Source organism: Cyrtonyx montezumae, unplaced genomic scaffold (assembly GCF_038088225.1).
Source record: "Cyrtonyx montezumae isolate F1298 unplaced genomic scaffold, pur_monq_1.0 scaffold_7, whole genome shotgun sequence".
NCBI lineage: Eukaryota > Metazoa > Chordata > Aves > Galliformes > Odontophoridae > Cyrtonyx > Cyrtonyx montezumae.
The window spans coordinates 31,938,121-31,962,285 of record NW_027072078.1 but is presented as its reverse complement, the minus strand read 5'-3'; the positions used below and the strand labels follow the sequence as shown (position 1 = coordinate 31,962,285).

The 24,165-nt window shown below is 37.9% G+C and overlaps 1 protein-coding gene across 5 annotated transcripts in view; it reads right to left on the bottom strand.

Moving 5' to 3' along the window:
- KYNU (kynureninase) overlaps positions 1-24,165 on the bottom strand; it is a 55,697-nt gene that overhangs the window by 1,239 nt on the left and 30,293 nt on the right. For all 5 annotated transcript variants that reach the window (XM_065750492.1, XM_065750491.1, XM_065750493.1 and 2 more), the window contains 5 exons: positions 22,430-22,528; positions 21,659-21,732; positions 5,056-5,108; positions 3,501-3,586; positions 170-400 (listed from right to left, as the gene is read on the bottom strand). In XM_065750492.1, coding sequence (XP_065606564.1) covers positions 170-400; positions 3,501-3,586; positions 5,056-5,108; positions 21,659-21,732; positions 22,430-22,528 — 543 coding nt within the window. The remainder of the gene's footprint in view (positions 1-169; positions 401-3,500; positions 3,587-5,055; positions 5,109-21,658; positions 21,733-22,429; positions 22,529-24,165) is intronic.

The following is a 24,165-nucleotide window of genomic DNA, read 5'->3' as shown; positions in this document are numbered from 1 at the left end:
TTGATCACTTGCACAACTAAAGATTGAAGTTGTTATGTAAGCACTTTTCATTATTCCAAGACTCTTTGGCTGTACAGAAGATTACTCAGGAATGAAAGACAAGTGATTATTTTCATAGGGCATATACACAAAAAGCAATGAACAGGAAGCTGAGGTTTGATTTACTCACAGCTACTCCTCTCTTCTCCAGCTCCTCAAACACAGACTTTATTGGAAGAGAAAAAGTTAATGTGAGTTGGCAACCTCTTTCTTCAATTTGAGGTGGTGTGATGATTTTTACAAAGGGTTTCTCTGGATTTGTTTTATCCTCACTGTAGTGATGTTTTATCAAGTACTCCAAATAACCAGTAAGCAGAATAGATTTTCTTCTCAGTGCTTTCATTGTAGTTTGATCAAAAACCTATAATGATGTTAAATAATTAGAATAGTAATGTAACACTACAGAAAAGAGAAAGAACATTTATGAACTTAATAATGACTTAAGTAATATTTTTTTTCTTTTAACTTGATGACTGAAGTCTGCTATTGTTATTTTACAAGGTAGCAGATTTTTCCACACATACCAGCTTTGGACTGAAGCGCATCAGGTAGATATTGCAGGTACACATAGTAAGATTGGGCTCTTGGATAGTTTTAGATAACTAAGGATTTCTGTCTCTTATTAAAGATTTCTACACACATCTACATAAATAAATTTGCACATATACACCAAAACAGTTTCCTAAGACAGCATTCATTTGTAAATCTGAAGATATGCAACAAGGATTTGGCAGGGGGGTTGGACTACATGACCTCTAGAGGATTCTTCCAACCTCCACAACTCTGTGGCTCTGTGATGCATAAAGCAAAATCATATAGAAAATGGTGTCATGCCTCAAGTAACAAAAGTTAAGGGCCAAGGCAAACATTACGACTAATCTGCAAACACTTCATTTCAAAAATCATGATAAAGCAAATTTTGTATATGTCTTGAATAGAAAACCTTTCAAGATTCTTCCTCTGGTAGCCCACACAAAGAATGAATATTTGTTTGATTCTGGTTTAATAGCTCTGTACTCTTATACAACTATATATAGAACCAGTGAGATCCAACAAACAGAAGTCTGTATCAGAACACCACGAAACATGGAAAAGTATTGCCCAAAAATGACAGTCTTGCTTTGTCACAAATACGAGCACAAATGGAGTGGTGCAACAGTTTGGAAGGCCATGCAGCTCCTGTTCCTCTCCTGCTGGTGCACATGGAAATAACAGAGCCACAGGGAACAACAGAAAATGCAATTCCTGCCTTTTTTTCTTCCCATAGAACTAGCTGCTGGTGAAAATGGGCAAAATACAGGTATCAAAGTAGACAGTTGTCTATCTAGGTTGTATTGTGGCTCATGGCTGCACTATAGCTCCTTGCACAATCGTGTCTTCATGGACTGCAGCTGCAAAATCAGAGGCGAGGCTGAGGTCCTGCACAAAAAATCCACCATCTTCACTCTCAGAAAATCATTGCTCCAGACTGAAGGAGTCCCACTTTCGACATCAGTTTGTTACCTTACATGCAACCCAATGAACATATAAAGTGGTAGCTGAGAAATCCCACCACAAATACAAGTCTGGTTTCCAGCAGCATCTGGAAGTTTTGAAGAATATCCCAAGTATTACTTCACTCTGCTATCACTAAAGGCTGCATTAAACTACATTTTCCCTCTATGTTCTCAACTATTAAAATATGGCTGCTGTAAGACAGGCTTTGCAGGCACAGAAATGAATGTGGCAGAGTCCAGAGCCACCAGCAGCCACTACACATACAGGTCAGCAGAAATCCAGAGGTGCTTTCCTCACCGCACAGGCAGGCAGAACACACCCACGGGCCATTTAGCACATCACTGGAGGTAAAGGGAAGACCAGCCCCTATTCCTCTGAGCTTCGCAGCGGGCTGAGGGATGGATGCAAAAATCTGTCTGCTCAGGCTTTGTGCAAGGAATATCTGGTCTCCTGGGTGACATTTTCAAAAAAAGATCTTTTAAATGGGGCTGTAGAGCACTCTCCTTTTTTCTATAAAAGGGAGCAGCAACTGCCATAACAGTCACTTTAAGCATTATTGAGGAATAACAGGCGCTCACACTTGCAGTTTTCATTGTTTCCATTGGAAACACTGCCTTCTGCTTAATGTGTCCCAGTGAAGGTGGCATGCAATTTCACTAGCCATCTCTTGCCAGACATGAAAACTATTTTGTTTCCCACTGTATTAGAGCAATTAGCACTGGGAAATCCTGGCTGTGCCAAAAGGTAATATAGGCATAGAAAGGGGAGGGGATGGAAACTGCTCAGCTCTCATTGTTTCAGGCTCCCCGCAGTGGGCTAAATGACATCAACCCGCACAAACTGGAGCACTGACAATCTGGGTCATAGCAGAATAGCTTTCAGCTTATCTCGAAGGTCACATAAAGTTTAAAATATATTGGATGTTTAAGGACTAACAAAATAAATTGTCGGGGAGAACAAGAAGCATTGCTGTGCCCTTTGCAGTCCTACAGCATACCATGTAAGCAGGAAAGAGCACAATTGGAAATTTTCTGACTTTGTTAGTTTAAAATACTCTTTTTTCAGTCAATACAGAAGAAGGATGTACAGTGTACAGACATTGCTCTTTGTATCAGCATCAGCTTTGCTGTTCCACTGATGTTAATGGAATGCTGGCACAAATAAATTTCTATTATGCTTGTGGCAAAACCTTACTAACCAAGGCTGGTTTGAAAAGCAGTTTAGGAAAAAATTAACATAGAGAAATAAGTGTAAAACCATCCTCTTCATCTCTAAAGTCTCACATGTCAGGGGTGAATCACCTATAAATGGAACTGTGCTGTGCATGGGGCCCTGCTCCTTCTGCCACCAGAAAACTAAAGAAGAGATGAAAGGCAAAAGTGTAGATCCAGAACACATTGATGAATTCTCCTTTTAGGAAACATTAACTAACAATTTCTGTCTTTTCTGTTTGTGATAGAAATGATTATAACAGATGACAAAATCATACAGCCATTGGTTCAGTGGAACAATCCAGCTGCCCCACCTACTTTTTCCTAAAAAACTAAGCCTGTTTTGCATGGGGAAATATATACAGAAACTCGATACAGTCTCTTGGGTTTACATGATTCCCTCCTAGGAAAATTTCTATTGGTGCCCCTCCCATGAATTCATAGAGGCAAATTCTAGATGTCTGCATTGGAAAAGCTGCCCTTTGTATTGACCCTCTAAAAACCCAGTGGTCAGACCTGTGCAAAAGCTGAAGAAGCAAACCATGTGCATCCAAATTCTGGGATTATGTGAATAGTGAAGGAACAACGATTTGTAAAGACCTTGGTCTCTCAGGGTTGGGCAATTGTTGGTTATTTTTTTTTTCCAGCTTGGATTTTAGCTTTTCTGGAACAGGGAGACAGCAATGAAATCAATAACATTCATTTAACATTTTAGATTCTTAAATTCAGGCTCAAAATAAAGCAAACACTTACCTCTAAACTAGCTTGGAGAGAACAAACCAGTAAAATTGGAGGGTTTGATAACCGAAATCCATTAATTCCTTTACTTAGTTGTAATTCTGGAAAAAACAAGTAATTTATATTAGTGTTTTTGATTTCTTCCTTCTAATAGATTGGACTTATCCTGAAGTCCATCTTCATGCAATAACATGTTTCACTAACGCGGCCTCTAGGAATTGCTCATTAAAAGGAAATAGTAATCTATTCACAGCTAATACTTTTAACTTTGAGAGAAGCCCAATTTTATCCAGCGGAAGGCCTCATTAGTAGCTTCATGGGAGCTAAAGAACTGCAATTAATCTGCTTAAATGGTGTGTGTTAAAACCACCTTTACACTTGAATCTCTTTTACCACTGGCATAAACCAGAGAAATTCCAAGTCAGCAGAGGCACGCTCGTGTGAAGCTGCAGTGCTCGGTCAGGGAATCATGTCCCTTGACTTTATTAAACTGACGAGACATGTGGGAGACTGCATTTGCAGCTAAGTGTAGCTTCAGGCCACGTACACAAGTTGCATAGACTTTAGGCTGTGAAATTTCACAAAATCTATTTAATAAAGCCGTAAAGCTTCGCTGTAAGTTCTGTGTCATCATTTATATTTCATGCTCCAGCACCAGAGGATGCTGTGGTGGAAATGCTCTTCACGCACAGCAGACTGGCTAATTTTATAATGATTATTGCCCAACTTCTGCCTCTCAACTGTCCATGGAAATGGATGAGCAACATTCCTCTTCTATCAGTATTTCAAGGTAATTTGTGTCTCCTGCTGGCTTTCTATAGTGCCGCTCTTACATTTGGTCAGGAAAGAAAGACCAGACTGAGGCTATTAGTGGGGTGTTCACCAGCCAAACTCACATCAATAGGGGCTGCTGAAGAAAATTAAAAGTATATTAAAAACAAAACACATTATCAAACCAAAAAGGCTCCTTTCTCCTTCTGATCTCTCAGGATAGTCTCTCTGCCATGATTTTAAATGGAGCCAAAGAGTCTAGCTGTCAGATTTAGAAAAAAACTCCTTACTTCACTGTGCTTTGAGACAATAAATATTGAGCTTATTTCAGAGCAGGCTTTTTTTCTATTTAATGTTCACTCCATTGCTAGAGCAAAGGATTCAAATATGTTGAAAAATTAAAGCAATTGTGAAACTTATGTCAGGCTGCTTTGTTATTTCCCATTAATTCCAGTGGAATTAATCCTAAAGATATTATCCATGTGAATGGTAACAGATTCTCATGCAGAACCTTGTAAGCTTAACTCACTGATATTATTCAAGTCTTTCATCCATAATCTATGTCTGTATATTATCAGCAAAATGTCTGGAAATGAACAGTGAGACCCAGATCCAAATTTATTCAACTTATTTTATTGACCCTACAGTATTATATATTTGGGATAAGTCTGGCTGGATACCTTTAATGTAAGCAAGAAAACACAAAGGGCTATCCTTTCTACTCAAACTTCTGTAAAAACTATGCTGTTTTTGATAAATATATCAAACCAGGTAAAATTGAAAGTGTAAAAGTACATACTGTTTTCCATGAGGAATCGTGTTTTGAACTCATGACCCCACCAGCCGATTAACCTAAAATTTTATAAAGTAGAAAATGTACAATCTTACTATAATATCTTTTAACTTACATTTCAAGCTTAAGAAATATATACGCTACTAACAGACTGTAATTCTAACAATGAGATCAAAAAAGCAATAAATTCTACGTAGATAGCACTGAATAGTTAATTTTACTGTTTAGAAATTTCTCTTTGACAACTAATGAAAAATATACCACATTTTTCAAATTAGCTATTGATTTCTAAGAATAACCATTTTGTCAGAATTCATTTTACAAAATGAGAAATAAAACAGAAATATTTCCTCTGTATTCTTCCAAAGTGTTTAACTTAACCCCCCTAAACTTACTTTACTGAATACTGAAAGCTAAAAGGTGGCATAAAATCTGACTCGGTTTCATCAAGCAAAGGAATTAGTGATGGGCAGCATACAGCCAACAGGGCCTTGCTAGAAAGGCTGCTGGCATTGGCTTTTCCTTAGTATGAGATAGCCATGAGTCCTGTAGTAAGCTTCCATTCTGAGTCATTCTTATTACTGAAAAAAAGATGCTTTAAAAAGAAAACCAATCGACTTAATCCAAAAATCAGTTATTTAGGTCATCTTCTGGAAAAAATAAAATGAAGAGTGATTAGTTTCAATGAAATTTAGCCAAGCTTTTAAATTAAGTTGACATTAAATGATTAATATTTATAAATTTGTTGAGAAATCGCTCAAGGACATTGCTATAAACAACTTGCTGAAGCAGCTGGAGGCACTGCACCATGTGGTGTCCACAGCACTTCTACCTATACTGCAGACAAAAAAAATCAACACTGAAAAACAGGACTCTGACCCCTGTCCCCTGGGTTGCATACTTCCTGACTAGAAACACTGGTGACGAATCATGTCAATATTAACTGAAATTTCCCAAGCATCAGCATTACTATAATATTAGAAATTCCTTCCTGACCAACTAAGCTCTCCAGAGTGAGACAAACAGACACCATTCCTTCCAAGGTTTTGGCTGTACTTGGTTTCTTCTGTGTCAAGTAGCAGAGCTGTTAGTAATAAAGCCTGGCTACCGTTAAAAAATTCTAATGGAAAAGAAAAAGAATCTATAAGCAAAACCATAAGGGAGGTCAGCCTTTCGAGGAGTAAACAAAGGTAAAAAAGAGCATTGACCAACTCCCTCTGAAGCAGGAACCCTTCTTTGCAGCACGTTAAGTGTTTAGCACTACAGAACGAAGTCCACATTTGAGTAAAGGACTTGTTATATGAATACTGCAAAGTGTAAAATAAACTACTCTGTATTTCTGTATAACAACATAGGTTTTATGTTTACTTCTGTGAAAGGCTCTGAGCTGCATCCAAACATGTTGTATATAGAAAAAGCATGGATTTTTTTTTATTGTTGTGCTATGTTTTTACTATTCTAAGGCCCATGAAAATCAATAGTGCAATATACATTCATTTCAAATGAGATATTATATTGCCAAAATGAATATATCCAATATAAAATATACTGCTGCTTCTGCCCAAGTGCCTTAGTTAGTGATGCTTTGAATCATAAAAGATATTCTAACTGTTTAATATGCACTGTATATCTATAGGACATTTAACTGTGGACTCTGAATACTAGATCTTACTACAACATGCTAGTAATGTCAATAACACACACTGCATGAATCCCAGAACGTATAAACAGCAGAAGAATATGTGAAATACATTTGGACTACTAGTCTCTATCAAGGAAAAAAAAAAACAACAAAATACAATATTCCACATGGGCCACATCCTACATTTAAAGAAAAACATCAACCAAAAACATCAACTTCTGCCCCAATAAAACTCAAAGGAAAGCACTCTGGTTATAATTGGAAAGCTCAGAACTTGCTAACTCTGAAGCTGGCTTAAAATCAGACCTCTGCTGCAGCACCATGTTTACAACTTGGAAACTGAAATTTCAGAACTTTTCCAAAATGACAGAATGAAGGATATTTTGAAGACAGTTATAGCTGTCTTGCCCTTTCCTAACATAACTTGTGACAATTTTTATTTTCTAAAGAATAAAAAAAGAAAAAAATTAGCTGTTCTAGATCTTCAAAGGTGTCACTACGGGATGTGCACTTTGAAGCAGCTCTGGTCTTACACTATCATTGATCTAATAGCCCATATGGATGTCATATTATTTGACATTTGAGTTGACAGGCTTCAAAGCGTGGACTCTAACAAAATCTTTATAAATTAGCAATTCGCTGCTTACAATTTCCTGTGAAAAAATTTAAAATGAGGGTTGCCTCTGCTATGCCAAATTTCAACCTGTTATGATGGGAAATAGCTAAGGTGTTAAATCCCAAACATAAGGCTTTGTAAATGCTCACTAAAAATAATAGGCAGTAAAACAGCACATTAAGATGCTGCAGTAAAATCTCTTGTTAAAGAGTCGTTACTCTGCATGTAAAATGAGTATTCTGAAATGCAGTCACCATTTTGATTATTCTAGCTTCAAAAACAGACACCGAGATCTAAATTGATTTTGAATTCCAAATCATGATCTTTAAAAAAATATATAATAAAGAAGGCTCTTGAACCCTTCTAAAAAGCTCTTGTATTTAAAAACACCTTAGACTTTTATGTAACTGAACTTGAGAGTTAAAACTGTGTCCAGTTCTGGGTTCTAGAGGAAGTCCAGTGGAGAGCCACAAAGATGATGGGGACCTGCAGCATCTCCTGTGTGAAGAAAGGCTGAGAGATCTGTGCAGCCCGGCCAAGTGAAAACAGAGAGGTTCTTTATCAATATTTACGATGGAGCACTGGAACAGGCTGCCCAGAGAGGTTGTGGAATCTCCTTCTCTGGAGATATTCAAATCCATCTGAACATCCAGGCACCTATCCCAGGTATCCAGATGCTCTTGGAGCACTCCTGCAGCTAACTTCTCTTTCCTCAGCATCAAAAAAACCCCACGAAACTCACTGCTGGGATGTAAAAGAGGAGCGTAAGCTAGTGTAGGAAGAGCTGTGTGTTTTCTTTGGGGTGTGTATGCTTATATAGACCCACTTCCATAAGAAAGCAACGTTTAAAATATCATGTAGTTCTGTTCTATCCCACAAACAAAGCTCATGTCTTTATGCTTCGAAAACATTGAGACTTTCGCATGAAATTCTGCTGTTCTCCAGACTGTGCACAGAAGTCATTCTTAATCATACAACATGCAATTTAAAGCAAGCAGTTACTTAGTGCAACTTTGTGCAAGATAGTCAGCATATCATGAATACTGCTAAAAGATTTTTCAAATTATCCATTTTACCCCAGAATGTTCTCTTAATTTTCAAATCAATGAACGAAGACTTGTCGGGTTAAGAAATGGCTCCAAAAAGGAACAGCACCCTTTCATGTCATTCTACTACCTTTGAGTACATTTACACCAGGGAACAATCTCCTCAATAAGCACTTTTGTTTAGCTCATTTCCTTCCTTCGTATCTATACACATTAGACTTGAGCATTAGCTGTTCATAACTTGAGCCACCTTGTTTGTAGTTGCACTAACGATGCAGTAATGCAGGATATAATAATCATGATGTACGTGCAGCATAGACAACAAAGATCATCCAGTTAAAAAAAAACACAGAAAATATACAAAAAAATTCCTTTGACCTTTGTGTCAAAGTTACCAATGATCACTCTGCCCATTTATAATTTCCAGCCTGAAGCAGCTCAGCACTCATTTCCCTTCTCAGTAGGAAGAAAAATAAAACTCTTGAGTAGTGATACAGAAAACAGGGAAATACTATTAATGCATTTCGACTTGTGCAATCCAGGGCAATGCACTGGAAGCATCCTTTCAGTACACTGTGTGAGAAATCATTTTAAGACCACAAGAAAGCATGTTAAAGAGCTGCAATGGGATGCACTGTGAAATTAGTAGTATGTTATATCACATTTGCTGGCTTCACCACACGTGGTTTTCTTCACTCCATAATCAGGTCATAATGCTATCTAGAAATTTTACATGCATTACTTCCACAGTGTCTATGTTAGGAGCACATACCAGCAAACCATACTCTGTTTATGGAACTGTGGATTAAGCTAGATCATAAACGAGCAGTTTAGGGACAGGCTGTGCATGCAAAGGAGCTGATGTAGCTACTGGACTGCTACTGAGCTCTTCATTAACTCTTCATTTTATTTTATAGTCTTCTGGGTTTTGACATGGATTTGAATTTTTGTGCCATTGTTCTACTTATCAGTACAAACAGGTATTAACGAGTTCATATGATACCTTCTCCTGCTCTCATCTTTAGATGAGTTCACAAAGAACACAGAACTGAAGCAGACATGCTACGTCTGCACAGATAACTTCACAAAGGAAAAGGAGTGCAAAGGCCAACAATAACTACCAAGCTCAGCTTTCTGCAGTCCCACAGACCCATAAGCACTGGCAGGCTGAAGAACACATCCCTACCACATCCACTCCACGTGCTCATATTTAGTAAGACCATAGAAGCACTCTATAGTGTGATACACAAATAAAGAATGGAAGTAAATTGTGTCTCCTATATTTTAACATTAGCAGTGAATGTGCTAAGTAAATAACTCACAAAGTCTCAGAAGTTAGACTGAAAAAGAAAACAAAAAGCATGGAGGTTGGGACCGACCTGAAGTTGGGAACAAATTGCATGTGGCCTCAATCACAGAGACTTGACCATGCTTGATCAGCATCTCCCACTATGCAGGAGAAGGTCATGATGTGCCACATCACTAAAGCCAGCTCTGTCCAGCACTCATGTTTCAATAAGTGCATTAAAAATAAAATTGAAGCAAATGACAGCCAAAGACCTAAAGTATTCCTTAACGTGCCATTTGTGTACACACAAATCTCCAACTCGATTGTTTTGCTTCATACAACAAAGTATATCCCACTACAAAGCTCAATAAGGACAGAAGCATCAGCCAAGAGTGAGGTCCTGAGCAGGAGCACCTCCTACAACAATGCTCAGGTGAATGTAAATCCCAGAACTTGAGCTCATATAAGCAAACTTGTACCACCTCTCAAAGCCATACTACTGTGCAACCATTCTTGGAAAACTGGGAGCAAATGAGAAAGGGAGTAAAGAATCATGCATGCTCTCTCCGAAACCACACACCAATTGGGTACAGTTTGACACCTGCCTACCACAGTGGTGACACTGAGGCACGTAGAACTGGATGACATGAACATAGATTTAGCCTGCTTGGAAGTAAGCTTGCTTCCCACCACCTCTGAGCACAGACAGTGTCTCGATGCTGAATAGCTAGGGCACAGTCTTTGCATTCTACTCTGCGTTAATTTTACTGCAGTTTTTAATGACAATTCTTTTTAAATTTCAATTTCATATTGTATTCATTCTACTGCAAGTGCAGGAGCATGATTGCACTTCATTGGATTCAATACCAAAATTTAGAATAAACAGCATCGGGAATCAGCTCTCCCAAAGAAAGCAAGCAGAAAAGACACTCACTGCTTTACACAGCATATTTTTGGCTCACTGACTGAGTTTGAGGAGTTTCAATTTTCTTTCCTATCACATACTTGCCTGATCACAAATGAGTCATTGCATCATTCCATGCCTCAAGCCCTCAGCTCTAGAAATACTGCTTGGTACTGCCCTAACTTTCTGGTGAGCAAAGAGAATATATTCGTTAACATGTTTTCACATACTTAGTAATGAGGTTTGCGGAAGCATGGAGAAATAGATTTCCTTGGAGTATTTGACACACTATTTTTTTTTAAATACAGGTGGGAAGAGGGGAGTTGTCACCAATGGCTGATGTCAGTCTTTTCTTTTTCTCCACCTCTCAGCCTCTTCCCAAATTATTCCTCTCAGGGTCAAAAGTTGTTGCCAGTCTCAGGTTTCTGTTGAGTTCAGAATTTAATATTTAGCTGATCCATGTCATTTAAACAGCACTTATGTCAAGAAAGAAAATATATATTTCCTTTGCTAATTTCTACATGTTTTACAGTTGTTCTGAATCAAATCTGAAACTCAGATGGGTAGGATGACATTATTCAACACTCACACCACCTGAAATGAGGGCTTGCTAAACAAACTCCCATTAACCAAGCCTGCCTCCATCTTCCTGCTTCCAACCCCTTAACACTGCACACTACAACAAGATCTTGCTTCAACTCAGGTCTTCCTTGCTGAGAGAGCCCACTGGAAGGGCAGGGTTGAGGGCTCTGTTTAATTAAATTGAAGAATAGTTGTGAAGTGACACCCAGTTTCATCACAGAGATGCAGAATTCAAAGACTTTAACTCTCATGTGCAGGTGAAATTCTTCATATGTTGTGAGGCTGTCAGTTATGAAGTGCGTTTTTCATAATGAACATCATAATGAACTGTTAAATCAGTGAGGATTTGCACAGGGAGTTAGCAACCAGCCTCCATTGGGCTCTGGGTATTTGGAAACTTAACTCTCACTGTCTCCTTCAGAAAATCTTGCCAGGATCACCACAGTTATATTAAAAAGCTTCCTCTCCAAAACCACCTTACATCTATTCAGATATTCTTTATCTCAAATTATAGGAAGGGACTTCCTTCATTATTCTCTTCCATGCAGTGGCTATAGTTAATTTTAAGCAGGATCTGTTGTTAGAATTCATAAAGCTTTTGAAGCTCAGGTAATTATTAGCCTCAGATTTCTGTACTTTCAGACTTCCAGAAACTGTGATGCTTTTCTTGCCCCTTTTCAATTCATTACCTAATTATTAAGCATATGCAACTTGTGAGCAATGCCATACATTATTAACAGACCAGTTTTTTTAGAACTTAGTGGAGAAAAAAACCAAAAACAATTCCTTATGAAAAGTTGTTACCGGAGAAGTAGTAACTTTTCATATTTATTATCAATGAGGCTTTATTTCAGTGAAAAAGCAAAGTAATGCAACTATATTAGTGGCTACTTGTGTGACATTTCCCTCCTAATAAGCAGCTTTCACTTTTAGTAACAGTGCAAAAAGAGTACTTCGAGGACTGTCTTGGATTAAAAAAAAAAAGATTAAACTTTCTGCCTAGCATCAAACTTCTTAGAACATTATCATGAAAAAAAAAAAAACGAAACAGTTTCATAATGTAATAATGACACTGAAAATTCAGCTGCGATAGCTGAACTGACAAAATCCTCTATGCTTTCCCTCCATCCTTTTTTTCCAAAACTTACTGGGCAGCTCTCAGCTCCAGTGCTCTCAAGGGTGGGGAATTCAATGCAGCTGTTGCCACAATTAGAGCGACTCTTGGGTGAAAAACAGAGCCTGTTCGGTCAATCAAACACAAGGTGATTTACAGCCAGTAGGTATTTGAAGACAGAGGGTGCACACGCTCCTCTTGCATTGATTTTTTCCTTGTTAGTCTTTTAGGCTCGACACAAGTGGGAATACAGCAATTTCAACACGTCCCTCCGTATTACCCCTCCAGGTTAGAAGGAAAGGAGATTGAGCTCACTTCTGCAGGAAGAGATGAAGTGCAGAGCAAGAGGAATGGCTGCCCTGCTCTGAGTGCAGTCAGGGCCAGGAGGACTGGCACTTCTGCACCAAGCCTTGTGATGAGGGGGTGATAACTTCATTTGCCATCAGCAGGCAAAAGGAAAGCAAGATCGAGCAGCAGATAAAACTGTAGGCTAAACTAAATCCTGAGAAAAGTTCTTACAAAAAAAAAAAAAAAAAACAAAAAACCAAAAACCAAACCCATCCCTCTAAGGCTAATGAAGTGAATTAAAAACTGTTAAATCAGCTTATGAATAAGTATTAGCACAAAGTGCTCGTGTATCACTTGCACTAGAGAAATATCAGATCTGTGAAAAGGGGAAATGCAGCCAACAGTATGCTAACACATTAGGTAGAGGGGAAAAAATAATTAAATAGTCTCCCTAGCACCAGAAATTAAAAAATCAAGCAGGGAGCCAACTGAAGTATAGATATACTAATAAAGTTCTCAGCAATTTTTATAAAGAATTGAATAGTTCCCAATTATATTATGGTGGTAGAAAAAGCATATTACATTCTATCAGATTTCAGTAAATTTTTCTAGGCTGTTTCAAATAAATTATATTAAACAAGAAGCAGAAGCAATATTTCCTCCAAGAAATACTTCTGTGACTTCTGACTTAAAGGAGACTTGGATGGTTTTGATTATTATGACGCATTTACTATACAGTCTCCTCAATCCCTTGAATTAATGTTTGAGGGGATAATATCTAGATAGATTTCTAATAATAAATGTACTTGACTGAACCATTATATGAAAATTTAAAGATCTGGGAAGATGTGTTTTTGTTGTTTTTTAATATAGCAATCACAATATTACTGCAAGACCTTTATCATAGCAGAATCTTTATTAGCTAAAATGCAAGACTTATCACAACTGCTCCTTGCCTGAATCAAAAAGCAATCCACGCTAGATGAGGAGTTTTGTTTTAAATGTCAGAGATTGGAACTAATTTAATTCAAAGATTTAAGCACCAGAATAGTTGCAATAGAATATTGTAGTTGCACTACAAAACATTTACTGTCACTAAATGGCACTGAAGGACTCTAACTGATGCTATTGAGCTGAGGTCTAAGACAAGAAATCAAGGGAGCTCCTAGACTGGATTCGAAGTTGGAGAAAGAAGGGGACAAGAGAGTATTATACAGTGTCCCTCCCAGCATTTCATAGCCCAACCTGAACCTGCCTGGTTATTTCCATGAGTGTAGTAGGCAAGCAAGACTTGCGAGCAAGCACAACTAAGAACCCCAACAGCAAACAAGACATAGAGATTGCAGTGGCAGAATTCACTGCCACCAAAGAGCCACCGAAATAAATGTTAAGTATAAATAATAAGTATAATGGTTGAATGCAGGTGGGAAGCAAATCTTGCTCAATGGAAATGTATGGAGACTAACGAAGAGAGAAGGAGAGCAGACTGTGGACATGGTTTCTGAATTTAATAAGAAAGGAGCTGGGGTGGGAGCAGGTGAAGGGAACGATCTAGTTTTCTCAAGAAATTAGTGAAGTTAGAATGAACTTATCTAAAAGAGGTCAAGGAAAGAGGTATGTGGGGATAAGATTACATCCTGGCTGATCACTGAGGAGATGAAGTTTCAGCTAGGAGAAAGAGGGAGAATGGGAACCAGAAACTGTATCAGTAAATGGAAAAAAAGTCTAAGTGTAAACAAAATAGAAAACTCACCTACATACACTACATAGAATATAAAATTTGCAGGAATTAACAAGGCTGAATTATTTCCTTAACCTGGGCAACAACTATCTAATTGCCTTTATGTATGCTTATGACATAGCCATGATCTGAATCATAACATGAGCTATGTGAATGATCCCAGAGCTGCAGCTCAAACCAGAGGTGTTCAGCCATGACAGGAACACAACTAGCTCTGGAAGACATGCAGCAGAGGAGATCCCATCTGAATTAGCAACTGAGAATTACAGGAATATTCTGCAAGAGGCATAAATGAATAAAAAGGTAACAATAATAATGGCATAAACATGTAAGGGCTGTGGTTACTATGTTCAGTTTAGAGTAATTTTATGAGACATACCGTGGTCTTGAAGTACTATCAGTAAGGAAGAATTAGTAACAATCCCCACTGTGAGCTAATGAGCTAATACATACATAGCAAATCTTACTCTTAAGGGCACACGGAGTACAGCTTTAAATTAGAATCTTCAGAGGAAAGTTTCTGAGCAAACACACAAAATGGTAATCTGTGATAGAAAAAAAATAACAACTGAAAAAAAAAAGATCAAAAGCTTAAACTAAGTCAACTTCTAGTAAAAAAAAATCCTAAATGTAAGACTGTACTAGTTCCACTATATTTCTGCATAGAGGTAAAAGAGCTTTTACTGGAAAACAGACATACCTGGTGTTTTTACTGAAAATAAGCTTTTTCCTCCCTAGGAAAGGTGGATACAGAAACAAAGAATAAGGGAAGCATAAGGAGAGGATATAATATCTTAGTGACTTAAGGCATGCAAAGGCGGTTTTCCTTCCATTTTGTGGTATGACAGCAATGTGAGTTCTAACACTCATTCAGAAGTGGAAGCTCATTCAGCAGGAAGGAAACCAGCTCATTGCCTTTCCTTACTGGTAGAATCAAGGCACAGCAGAAAAACACATTCAGAACTATGTCTCGAGGAGGAGAATGGAGGCTCAAAGAGCAAGCAGTTAACAACACACTTCTTTTGAAGAGGAAAAATGAAATCACAGCAGCCATAGACTCCAAGGAGAGCCCCAGGATCTCTTCTTTGCTAGTTAATGGGGATGCAAGTGTTGCCCTTAGGCTATGCTCACCTTTCCACCAGCCTAAGCCTGTTGGGTTCCTTTCATGTGTTCAAGCAGTTGTGTCTTACACCAGCTGATGAGATAAGCTTCAGGCTTCAGATGGGAAATTGACCCTGTGAGAAACATAGCCACCTCCCCTCTCACTTCCAAGGGTAGAGGGTGGGAAGGGGCTGTGGCAGAGCAGAACAAGAGGTTTGTGTCCTGCCAGCACCATCCAGAAGAAGAGACTGAAAATAAACTGGAATTGGCTCAGACCTATCTTGTACATTGGTGCTGGGGAATGAATTCCATAAAGAACTAAAAGAATTTGACAAATATCAGGAAAAAAAAATGCTGTGAGAAGAATGCTTGAAAAGATATTTCTTCATACTACTGAAGTTTTGGACAAATGAAAAAGCGATCAGGCCAAGACTTAACTATACATAAAATCCCAAAATCTGCCTGTAAGATATCTGTAGATGTGTGGAGCCCAAACCACCACTGCTATAAATACTGCTTGTGAGAAGACATGACTCAGAGAGACTAAGTGCTTTTGTTTGCCTGTTTATCTCGGTTATTTCAGCATTTTGGTGCCTATAGTCAAAAGCAGATATCAGTTCTGCACCATGCTTTTCAAAGCTCCTGTACTTGAGAAATAGAAATGGAATCATATCTCTGATTTTCCACATGCTCTATTGCAAAGATTAAGAATGCAAAACTTATAGTAGAGGTCTGTGCATCGTGGGAGGACACAAAGGGAATGATAACAGCACACTACTTTCATACACACTCCAGCTGCACTATAGGGGGTGCAGACGATGTACAGCAAATTTACTTGTACATAATCCCTTGAATTTACAAGGAGACACAGAGGCCCTCTCTTGCAGACCTTAAAACCTAACCAAGGCTGTAATGACAACACATGAGGAAACACCTTCAGGGAGAAGAGAATGGGAAGATTATTTATAATGAGAAAAGAAGCAAGACTGCTTGAAGATGAAGCTTAATTACAAGGGAGGATTCGAAAGAAGATAGAAAATGCTTGACAAAGAACAAGGAAAAAAATCATGGCAGTGACATAAAAGGATGTACAGAGCTGAAAAGATGAAAGTGGGAATAGATGATGTGAATGCACATTAACCTCTCTTTTTTGTCCCAAAGACATATTCCAAAGTTAAAAAGTACTACTGGATATTTGCCATTCAGCTGGTGAATACGAGAACACACCCCTGCAGGCCCATCACAGGTCTAGATTGGCCTAATAAATCACTTGTCCCAAGACAATGCAATTAAGCCTAATTAGCCAATGCCTTTATTCCTAAACAGTCTTTTCCCAAGGGAGGTATTAACTTTTGGTTTCTAAATTAGCTCAAGGATCTAAATTGCTCTCATCTCCTTGGTAAAGAAACAGTTCGTTTCTACCTCAATACAGAACACTTTGTGCACTCCAGGGACATGTGTTGCTCTCCACAAAGACATCGCCTATACATCACTCCACAATTTGAGTGCTCTGGGACCATGACAGGCCTTCCTGCACACAGCAGCACACACACAGTCATCTATGACCCTTTATTTTCCATGATACTGTGCTCAGTCCATCGTCCTGGAAGTCTCAGTATCAACTTCGCCAGGTTAGGGTGCTCTACCCAGTTAAAATATTCAGCCCTGCCGAAGTATCCAGACCTGACAGACTCCAAGGGCTAGCAACAATTGTAACACCAGACGGCTGCTCCCAAAAACATTTTAACCAACTTCCTTCTGGTTCTGCAGATAGAAAGCAACCTTCCCAATGCTTCTGTTACCCCTCACTCCTGACTAAATTCACATCACTCCAAAGCTACATTATTCTCATTGTCAAAGAAGCTTCAGCTACTTCATTTGGGGATTAAGCAGCTCCAATTCTAAAAGGGATAATATGGTATCTCTCTAGAAATTGAGGGAATAACTGAAGGAAAACAACCAGATCTACACACCCTGGAAGGAACTGAGCAACTACTTCTAAAACACAGTGAACATGAGAGGATCCTGCGTGGGAGTAGGGTCAGGGACATCAGGAGCTGACACAGCTTACATTTATCACATATCACTGTAATAGTTCACCTACCAAAAGGACATGCAGGTCTCCATAAACAGATAGAGAGAAACCTTTTGTGCTCTGGTATTTTCATGAAGCCCAAAAGAAAAGAGTCTTAAGAGAAATGGTTTGATATTTTTATGTATGAAAAATTTGTCTGAGGATACCTTGCCCTTCTCAAAAGGTACTATGAAATGGTTACTTTTTTTTTTTTTTTTTAACCCTATAGCAAAAGCCTGATTTGGACATCAGCTGCTTCCTGCACACACAATACTTCTTCACATCACTTAAACTTTTTATTTTTAAACTCTACCTGCTGCTAGCCTGCGCTGAAGCCTTGATAAATCCTTTTGCTTTAAACACTAGGCTGTGTACAGTTTTCATTTAATCCTCTGCCAAGACTTATCTATTATTCTCCTGACTGCTTTACATACATTTATTTCCCTTTCATCTTTTTAAATGGTGCCTTACTTTTTCTTACAAGGATTCAGTGAGGACTTTTTTCTCCTCCTATCTCAAGACTGCAAGTTTGTCCCCTCCCATCCCCTACATCAGGGAACAGCAGGGTTAAGCTCACTGTGCATTCACTGCTGCAGTGAATACCTGACTGCTGCTGTGCCATCTATCCTGAGTGCTCACAAACTTTCATGTTTCTGTAAAGAATCATAGAATCATTAAGGTTGGAATAGGCCTGTAAGATCATCAAGTCCAACTGCCAACCCATCCCCATCATGCCTGCTGCTCATGCAGACAACCTGGATGGCAAATTATCATCACCCTTCCTTTTATAAATGGAGAAATTGAGAAGCAGGAAAAAAAAGGTTTCTCTGAGCTCAAGATGTGAGTCAGTTTTGAGCACTGGTGTGTCACCTTAGTGCTGCCAGTGTCATGGAAATCTCCCCTTTGCAGCACAACTGGATTCAAATAGAAATTTGGTGGCATGGGATCAGCATGCAGCCAGTGGTCAATGAATCAGCAGTGTTTCTTAGCTCTGCCCAGGTCTGCTGCCACGGAGAAATGGTTCTAGCACAATTAGCCAAGAGTATATTGCTCTGTGATATACATGATATAGATAGAACAGGTATTAAAAAAAAAGAGCCATTCATGTAATAAAAAAGACTTCAAAGGAGCTGAGATCATGAGAGAATAGAGATATATGGAGCCCATATATGTCAGACTGATTAAATTTTACTGTTGTGGGAAGAAAGATAGCAGACTAGTGAAGGACTACCTAAAATATTCAGGTACAGATGTTAATTAGGATGGTTACAACATGTAACTTTTAAACCCATGGCCTTGCTATGAGTTAGAAGACCATACCTAGCTAAGCTTGAGTGCAGAATGGCATTTGCAGTGACACAGAAGAAGGGGACAGCTAAGCCTACACTGCCCATAGCCTCCACCTTCTGACCACCAGACCCAGCTCTTGAACTGGTGAATTACTAACCTCCAAGAAACCGGTGGAAAGCCTGGACATAAATAGAAGTGAGTGTGGTGACTATTTCTGTCTGCTGGGATATGACATGGCATTCCTGCCCAACACAAGTTTTGGGTTGTCTGATTTGCAGTTAGGCTGCTACAACCTCAAGTTTGTGAGACTCAAAAGAAGAAATCTGTTCTAAGATGGCCCTGTCTGTTGTGGGAAGGTTACTAAATAAATTAATATATCTCTCAATATATACACATGTATTAAAAAATAGCAATAGTAAATAAAAATAAATTAAAAAAAATAGCAGCAGAGTATTCATTGTTTTCTAGTCCAGGGAGAAGACTCTGGATGGAGCAACTCCTGTGTGGTACAGCAGGAGGAGCATTCAGTTTCTAAAACTGAGTATAACTACCAAAATACCCATTTACTTGCAATGTTCCTATTAGCTAGACTCTGGGAATGAGGAAAAAGGCACACTTACGGAAAACAAGGAAATAAAATAAAAAACAACACCAAAACACCAAGTTTGGGTGCCCTTGATGAAAGGCAGTAGCTTGGCCTAGGAGGGTTAAAGTAAAAAACATTAAAATAAAAATTATAAAAAATCAGGATTAAGTTGTTTGATTACCACTAAGTACCTAAGTCCATTTTGCCCCAAAGTAATAGAAAAAAAGCACTTGGCAAACATTCTGGGTTTGCCTCTCTCACTTATGGTCAGAACATGCATTTTTATATTAAAATATGATTTAATATAATTCCAATAGATAAATAACTACCTGGTTAAAACATCCAGAAAATATGAAGGATGAAACAAACGAAATCCATAAAAGTGGGTAAAGTGACTTGTATAATATTTCATGTGCAGAAACCCTCAATATTTTAGGTGGTTTAAATGACAAAGGGCTATCAGCCAGAATGGAATTTAATTAGCCTTTATGTATGGATGCAATGGAAGTGAAGAAACAGTGTCTAGCACTTTGGATTTGAATGAAGTTGTCTGGCCACTGGGTGTCATCCTTGATTCAGATGACAGCCAAAGACATTTTTTAGATTCAACATAAAAACTGCAACTTCCAGAGCAGTTAAATTCCACTCAATTTGACTGTACAACATACAGCAAATTGCTCTGCATTTAAATCAGCTATAAAATTGAATACTTTGACAAAGACAAATTCTCCTTTGTCTCACTGTCTTATTTGGAAACCTGAAATGGGTGGTTGGTGGGGAAAAGAAAAAGTGATGCAACCGGGGTGTAATGCTACAAACAATTTGAAGACTGATTATCAAATCATGGGAAATATGAAATAACTATGATTAAATAATACAGAAGGTCTATACAGGAAGCAAGGAATAATATTCATAATTGAGTCCCATGCTGAAAAATAAAAACCCAACTGTTTCATACAAGCATTTGTACTTAAGACATTCAGCATCCAGATCCAGTACACAAGTTAATGATTATGTATGAAGAAGCAGGTTCAGGAAAAACTAATTTCAGCCCTTCCCTACGTCACCAAGCTCCTGCGTGCCCTCCCTGAAGTTCCAGAATTTCATCAGGAAAGAAGACAGACAAAGTTCTTGAGGTTTTTTTCATTCTTCCTATTGCTACTCTGCGATTTCCAGGTATTTCTATTTTTCTGCAGCTGCCCAGCATCTTTTCTGCTCCCCACAGCCAGGGCTGGAGGCCAGGAGACCAAATCTGCACCTGCTGACTAATGGTGGAGTAACAGACACCTTTCCAGCAGCAATATCCCAATATCTGGAATATTTTGCCAGCATTGACACGTGAAGACCAAAATCAGCTCACAGCAGGTCATATGTCATCCTAATGAGTTTTCTGTTATGGGTGACTGAGAAGAACTTATCAGTGTTATTTTGTTATCTCCTGGGAGTCTAGACAGTCTGAAACCAACACATAGTGCAGCAAAGCTGCTTATTATAATATTATTTCTCTGAAACCTGATTTAGTTTGCCTTCCTCAAGCTAAAATAAAAGCAAGTGCCAGAAATTTCTCCAAGCATTAAAGCCAGAGCACGTTTAGATTTGTCAATGCACTAAAAGTATTAATCCTACTGTTCTTAATATACAGAAATTACAGACAATGTTTAAATAACAGGGTTTTTTAAATTAATTATTTATTTTTTTTAAATGCAGCTAACCTCAGCTCTGATACAGCTTTTCCTGGATTATAAAGTCTTTGAGAACACAGATCTCCATGTAATGCTTCCTAGTTTTACCAGTGGATATAATTTTAATGAAAACATGCCAATATTAAAGAGCTATTAGACGTGGAGTTGAAATTGCCTTTGATTTTGTTCACCAATTAGACTTCAATGATTAAAAAAAAAATACATATTTAAAGGAAAATATTAAGTATTCTCTTTATGTTAAGCAGTCCTGCAAGCATGATTTTGGTTTCTTATTTTTGATATTATAAGCATTCTCTTTTATGATTACACTTAGTTTAGAACTGACAGCAGACTTCAAGGAGAAAGTTATTTAAGATGTAAGCTCATATATTAACAATTTAAGAATATACCCAAATTTAAGAATATACCTGTTATATAACCCTTCTGAGCTAACAAAGTCAGATAACCAGATTATCTAAACTTGCACTACCCTCTTCATTAATGCAAAAAGTCAGCAACAAATATGAGTCTAATAAGTCTTCTTTAAAGCAGTGAATTTTTCTGCATCCATCCATACAAATAAATTAAAAGACTATGACTAGAAACCCTGCATATCTTTACAGCACCTTTCATTTATGTACAGAAATACACTTACGCTGGTTGAATACTCTGAGAATGCTTCTCGTGAATGTAGGCAGCAGCAAGGCCTCCAGCTCCAGAATTTAAATACTGGAAAGAATAAGTCAACACACAAGCATTTTTTTTTTTTTTGTGCTCATTATCTGTAACGTATAGCTTTTCTTGCCTCACCCTGCTCTATAAAACAGACCAATTTCAATATTTCTCATGGTTTTTAAAATGGAGATCTTAGCACTTGCCTCAAAGTGCTAACGTAGGTAAAAGTAGATGTATTTTTTCAAATTAGTTCTAAAAATACTCTTGGCTTACATATGATATCTGAAATCTAACAGACAAAAGGCTGAAGTAGATCTACATTACAATATATAGAGAAAATTCATTTAATGCTGCCTGTTGATTTTCAATCTCAAGAGAGAGTGAAAAAAGCTAAATGATACTTGTTGTACAATCAGAAATTCTTTGAGTTAGGCAAAGTTCTCATTTAGGGACAATTTATAAAAAATTGCACAATGGCAAGACCAGAGTTGAGTGTGCATCAGGGCAGATGTTTAACTACCACTGGCATCATCCATCCACTAACATCCACAAGGTCAAACAAAATTTCCATTTACTTTAGAAATTCTCTCAACAAAACCACCTCAAAAGTCAATATCCATCACGAGATGCTGTATCTGGTTCAAAGATTCAGTCCAAGCCTTGATCAGTAACATCTCAGGTACAGAGCTCATACTCATCTCACCTCTACAAATGTGATTATAGAAGACCTCAAATAAGGAATTTCTTTTACCTTGTAGGAGCACCAGCATGCAAAATCTACTCCCCAGTCATGCAAATGGAGCTCTATGTTCCCAACAGCATGAGCCAGGTCAAATCCAACAAAGCAGCCCTGCAGGAGATAGAGATTTAGTATATTGTATATTATTTGTACAAGATTTAGTATATTGCTTAACAAGATAATCATCACTCTGAAATTACTTTGAAAAAGTACCATTAGAGTTGCACATATTGTTCTCTATACAGGCTTGATAACAAGTTCCACCTCTATGTATTTTTACCAGGAACAAGACTTCTATACTGCAGGTATCTACCAAAATCATGAATCATTTTATGGGCTTGCCTTCAAGGACATTAGTTTAGATTTTTATTTTCTTCTCGTGCATTAAAGTAGAATCACTTGAAATAAGTACTAAAAGAAGCTCAAGGCAAAGGAAAAATAGTAACATATATAATTATGTTATTTAGAGATAAACAGTTTACATTTTCAGCATGTTCTTATGCTTAAGGTCCCCCCCAGTTTTCAAACCCTGATGTTGCTCTTTGGGAGCATCCTACACAACACATTGATTTTTAAGGATTGTGTCTGTAAAAACATAATCATATCTCGATTAAAAGTGATGTACTTTAACGGCCAAAATTTGTGTAAGGCACTGTGCAAAGAGGAAGGAAAAAATGTCTATAGTACAGATGTATGGATCACAAGTAGAAGTTTTACACACAAAACAGCCACTGGATGGCAGCATTTTTTAAACTAAGAAAGTCTTCTTAACTGCTGTTTATTTAAGCACAGGGAAATAAAACTGCCTTTTGTGCGTAGACTACAAATAAAATGCTGTTTTGCATTTTCCTTTAAAAACCACAAACAGCCAGCTTGAAAACAGCATGGTAGGCATAAGAGTGAGAGCCCAGGCTTCAGAAAAAAAATCAGCATCCAATAATAAAACAAAGGATTTTTACTTTTTAAAGAATCTCTTGCTGTTTCTTGCACAAAGGGAGTCTGAACTAAATTATTTAAACAATACTTTGGTATATTTAATCCTCTGTATAAGATAGATAACAATTTGAATGAGGCAGCATTTTAAGAAGATCCAGCAGTAATTCTAGCAGAGGCACTAGTGAAGTTATCAGCTGGAAAAGCCAACCCAAAACGATGGGAAGAAAGCCTACTGCTATAGTATTTGCATAATATAAGCATCTACTATTAAACAGAACCAGAGTTCCAATAAATATTCCAACCTTCACACATACTGCAACTCGCCTTCATAGAGATGCTCAGGAGTAAGTTAGGACAAATCAACACAAGGCGAGGTTAATGCAGAGAGTCTGAAGCACACTGGATGCCCATGGGAATGCTCTCTTCCAAAGATAAAATGGTTTTGGTTCAGAAAATAAGATACTAAAGCCAATCTGCTACTGAATAAAGAAGCTTAAGACATTAACCTAGCTTCAAAACATCCACTGTCTGGATTTAAATGTTTACGTGCATATGAACTACATCAATATTTTAGAACTGCTATAACAAATTCATTGGTTTCAGGGAAAAACAGGAATGCTGCAACATGTTAGGAGTTTGGGAGAATTAGCGTGGCAGTGCATTAAAAAAAATTAATATAAAAGAACTTGATGCTCATGAACAAAGTCCATAAGAAATGCAAGACTACGGTAAATTAAGTGTTAACATCATTTGTTCCTTCCTTGCATCTAAGTGATAATTTCTATAATATGTTTCTGTGCAAGAAAAGAAAC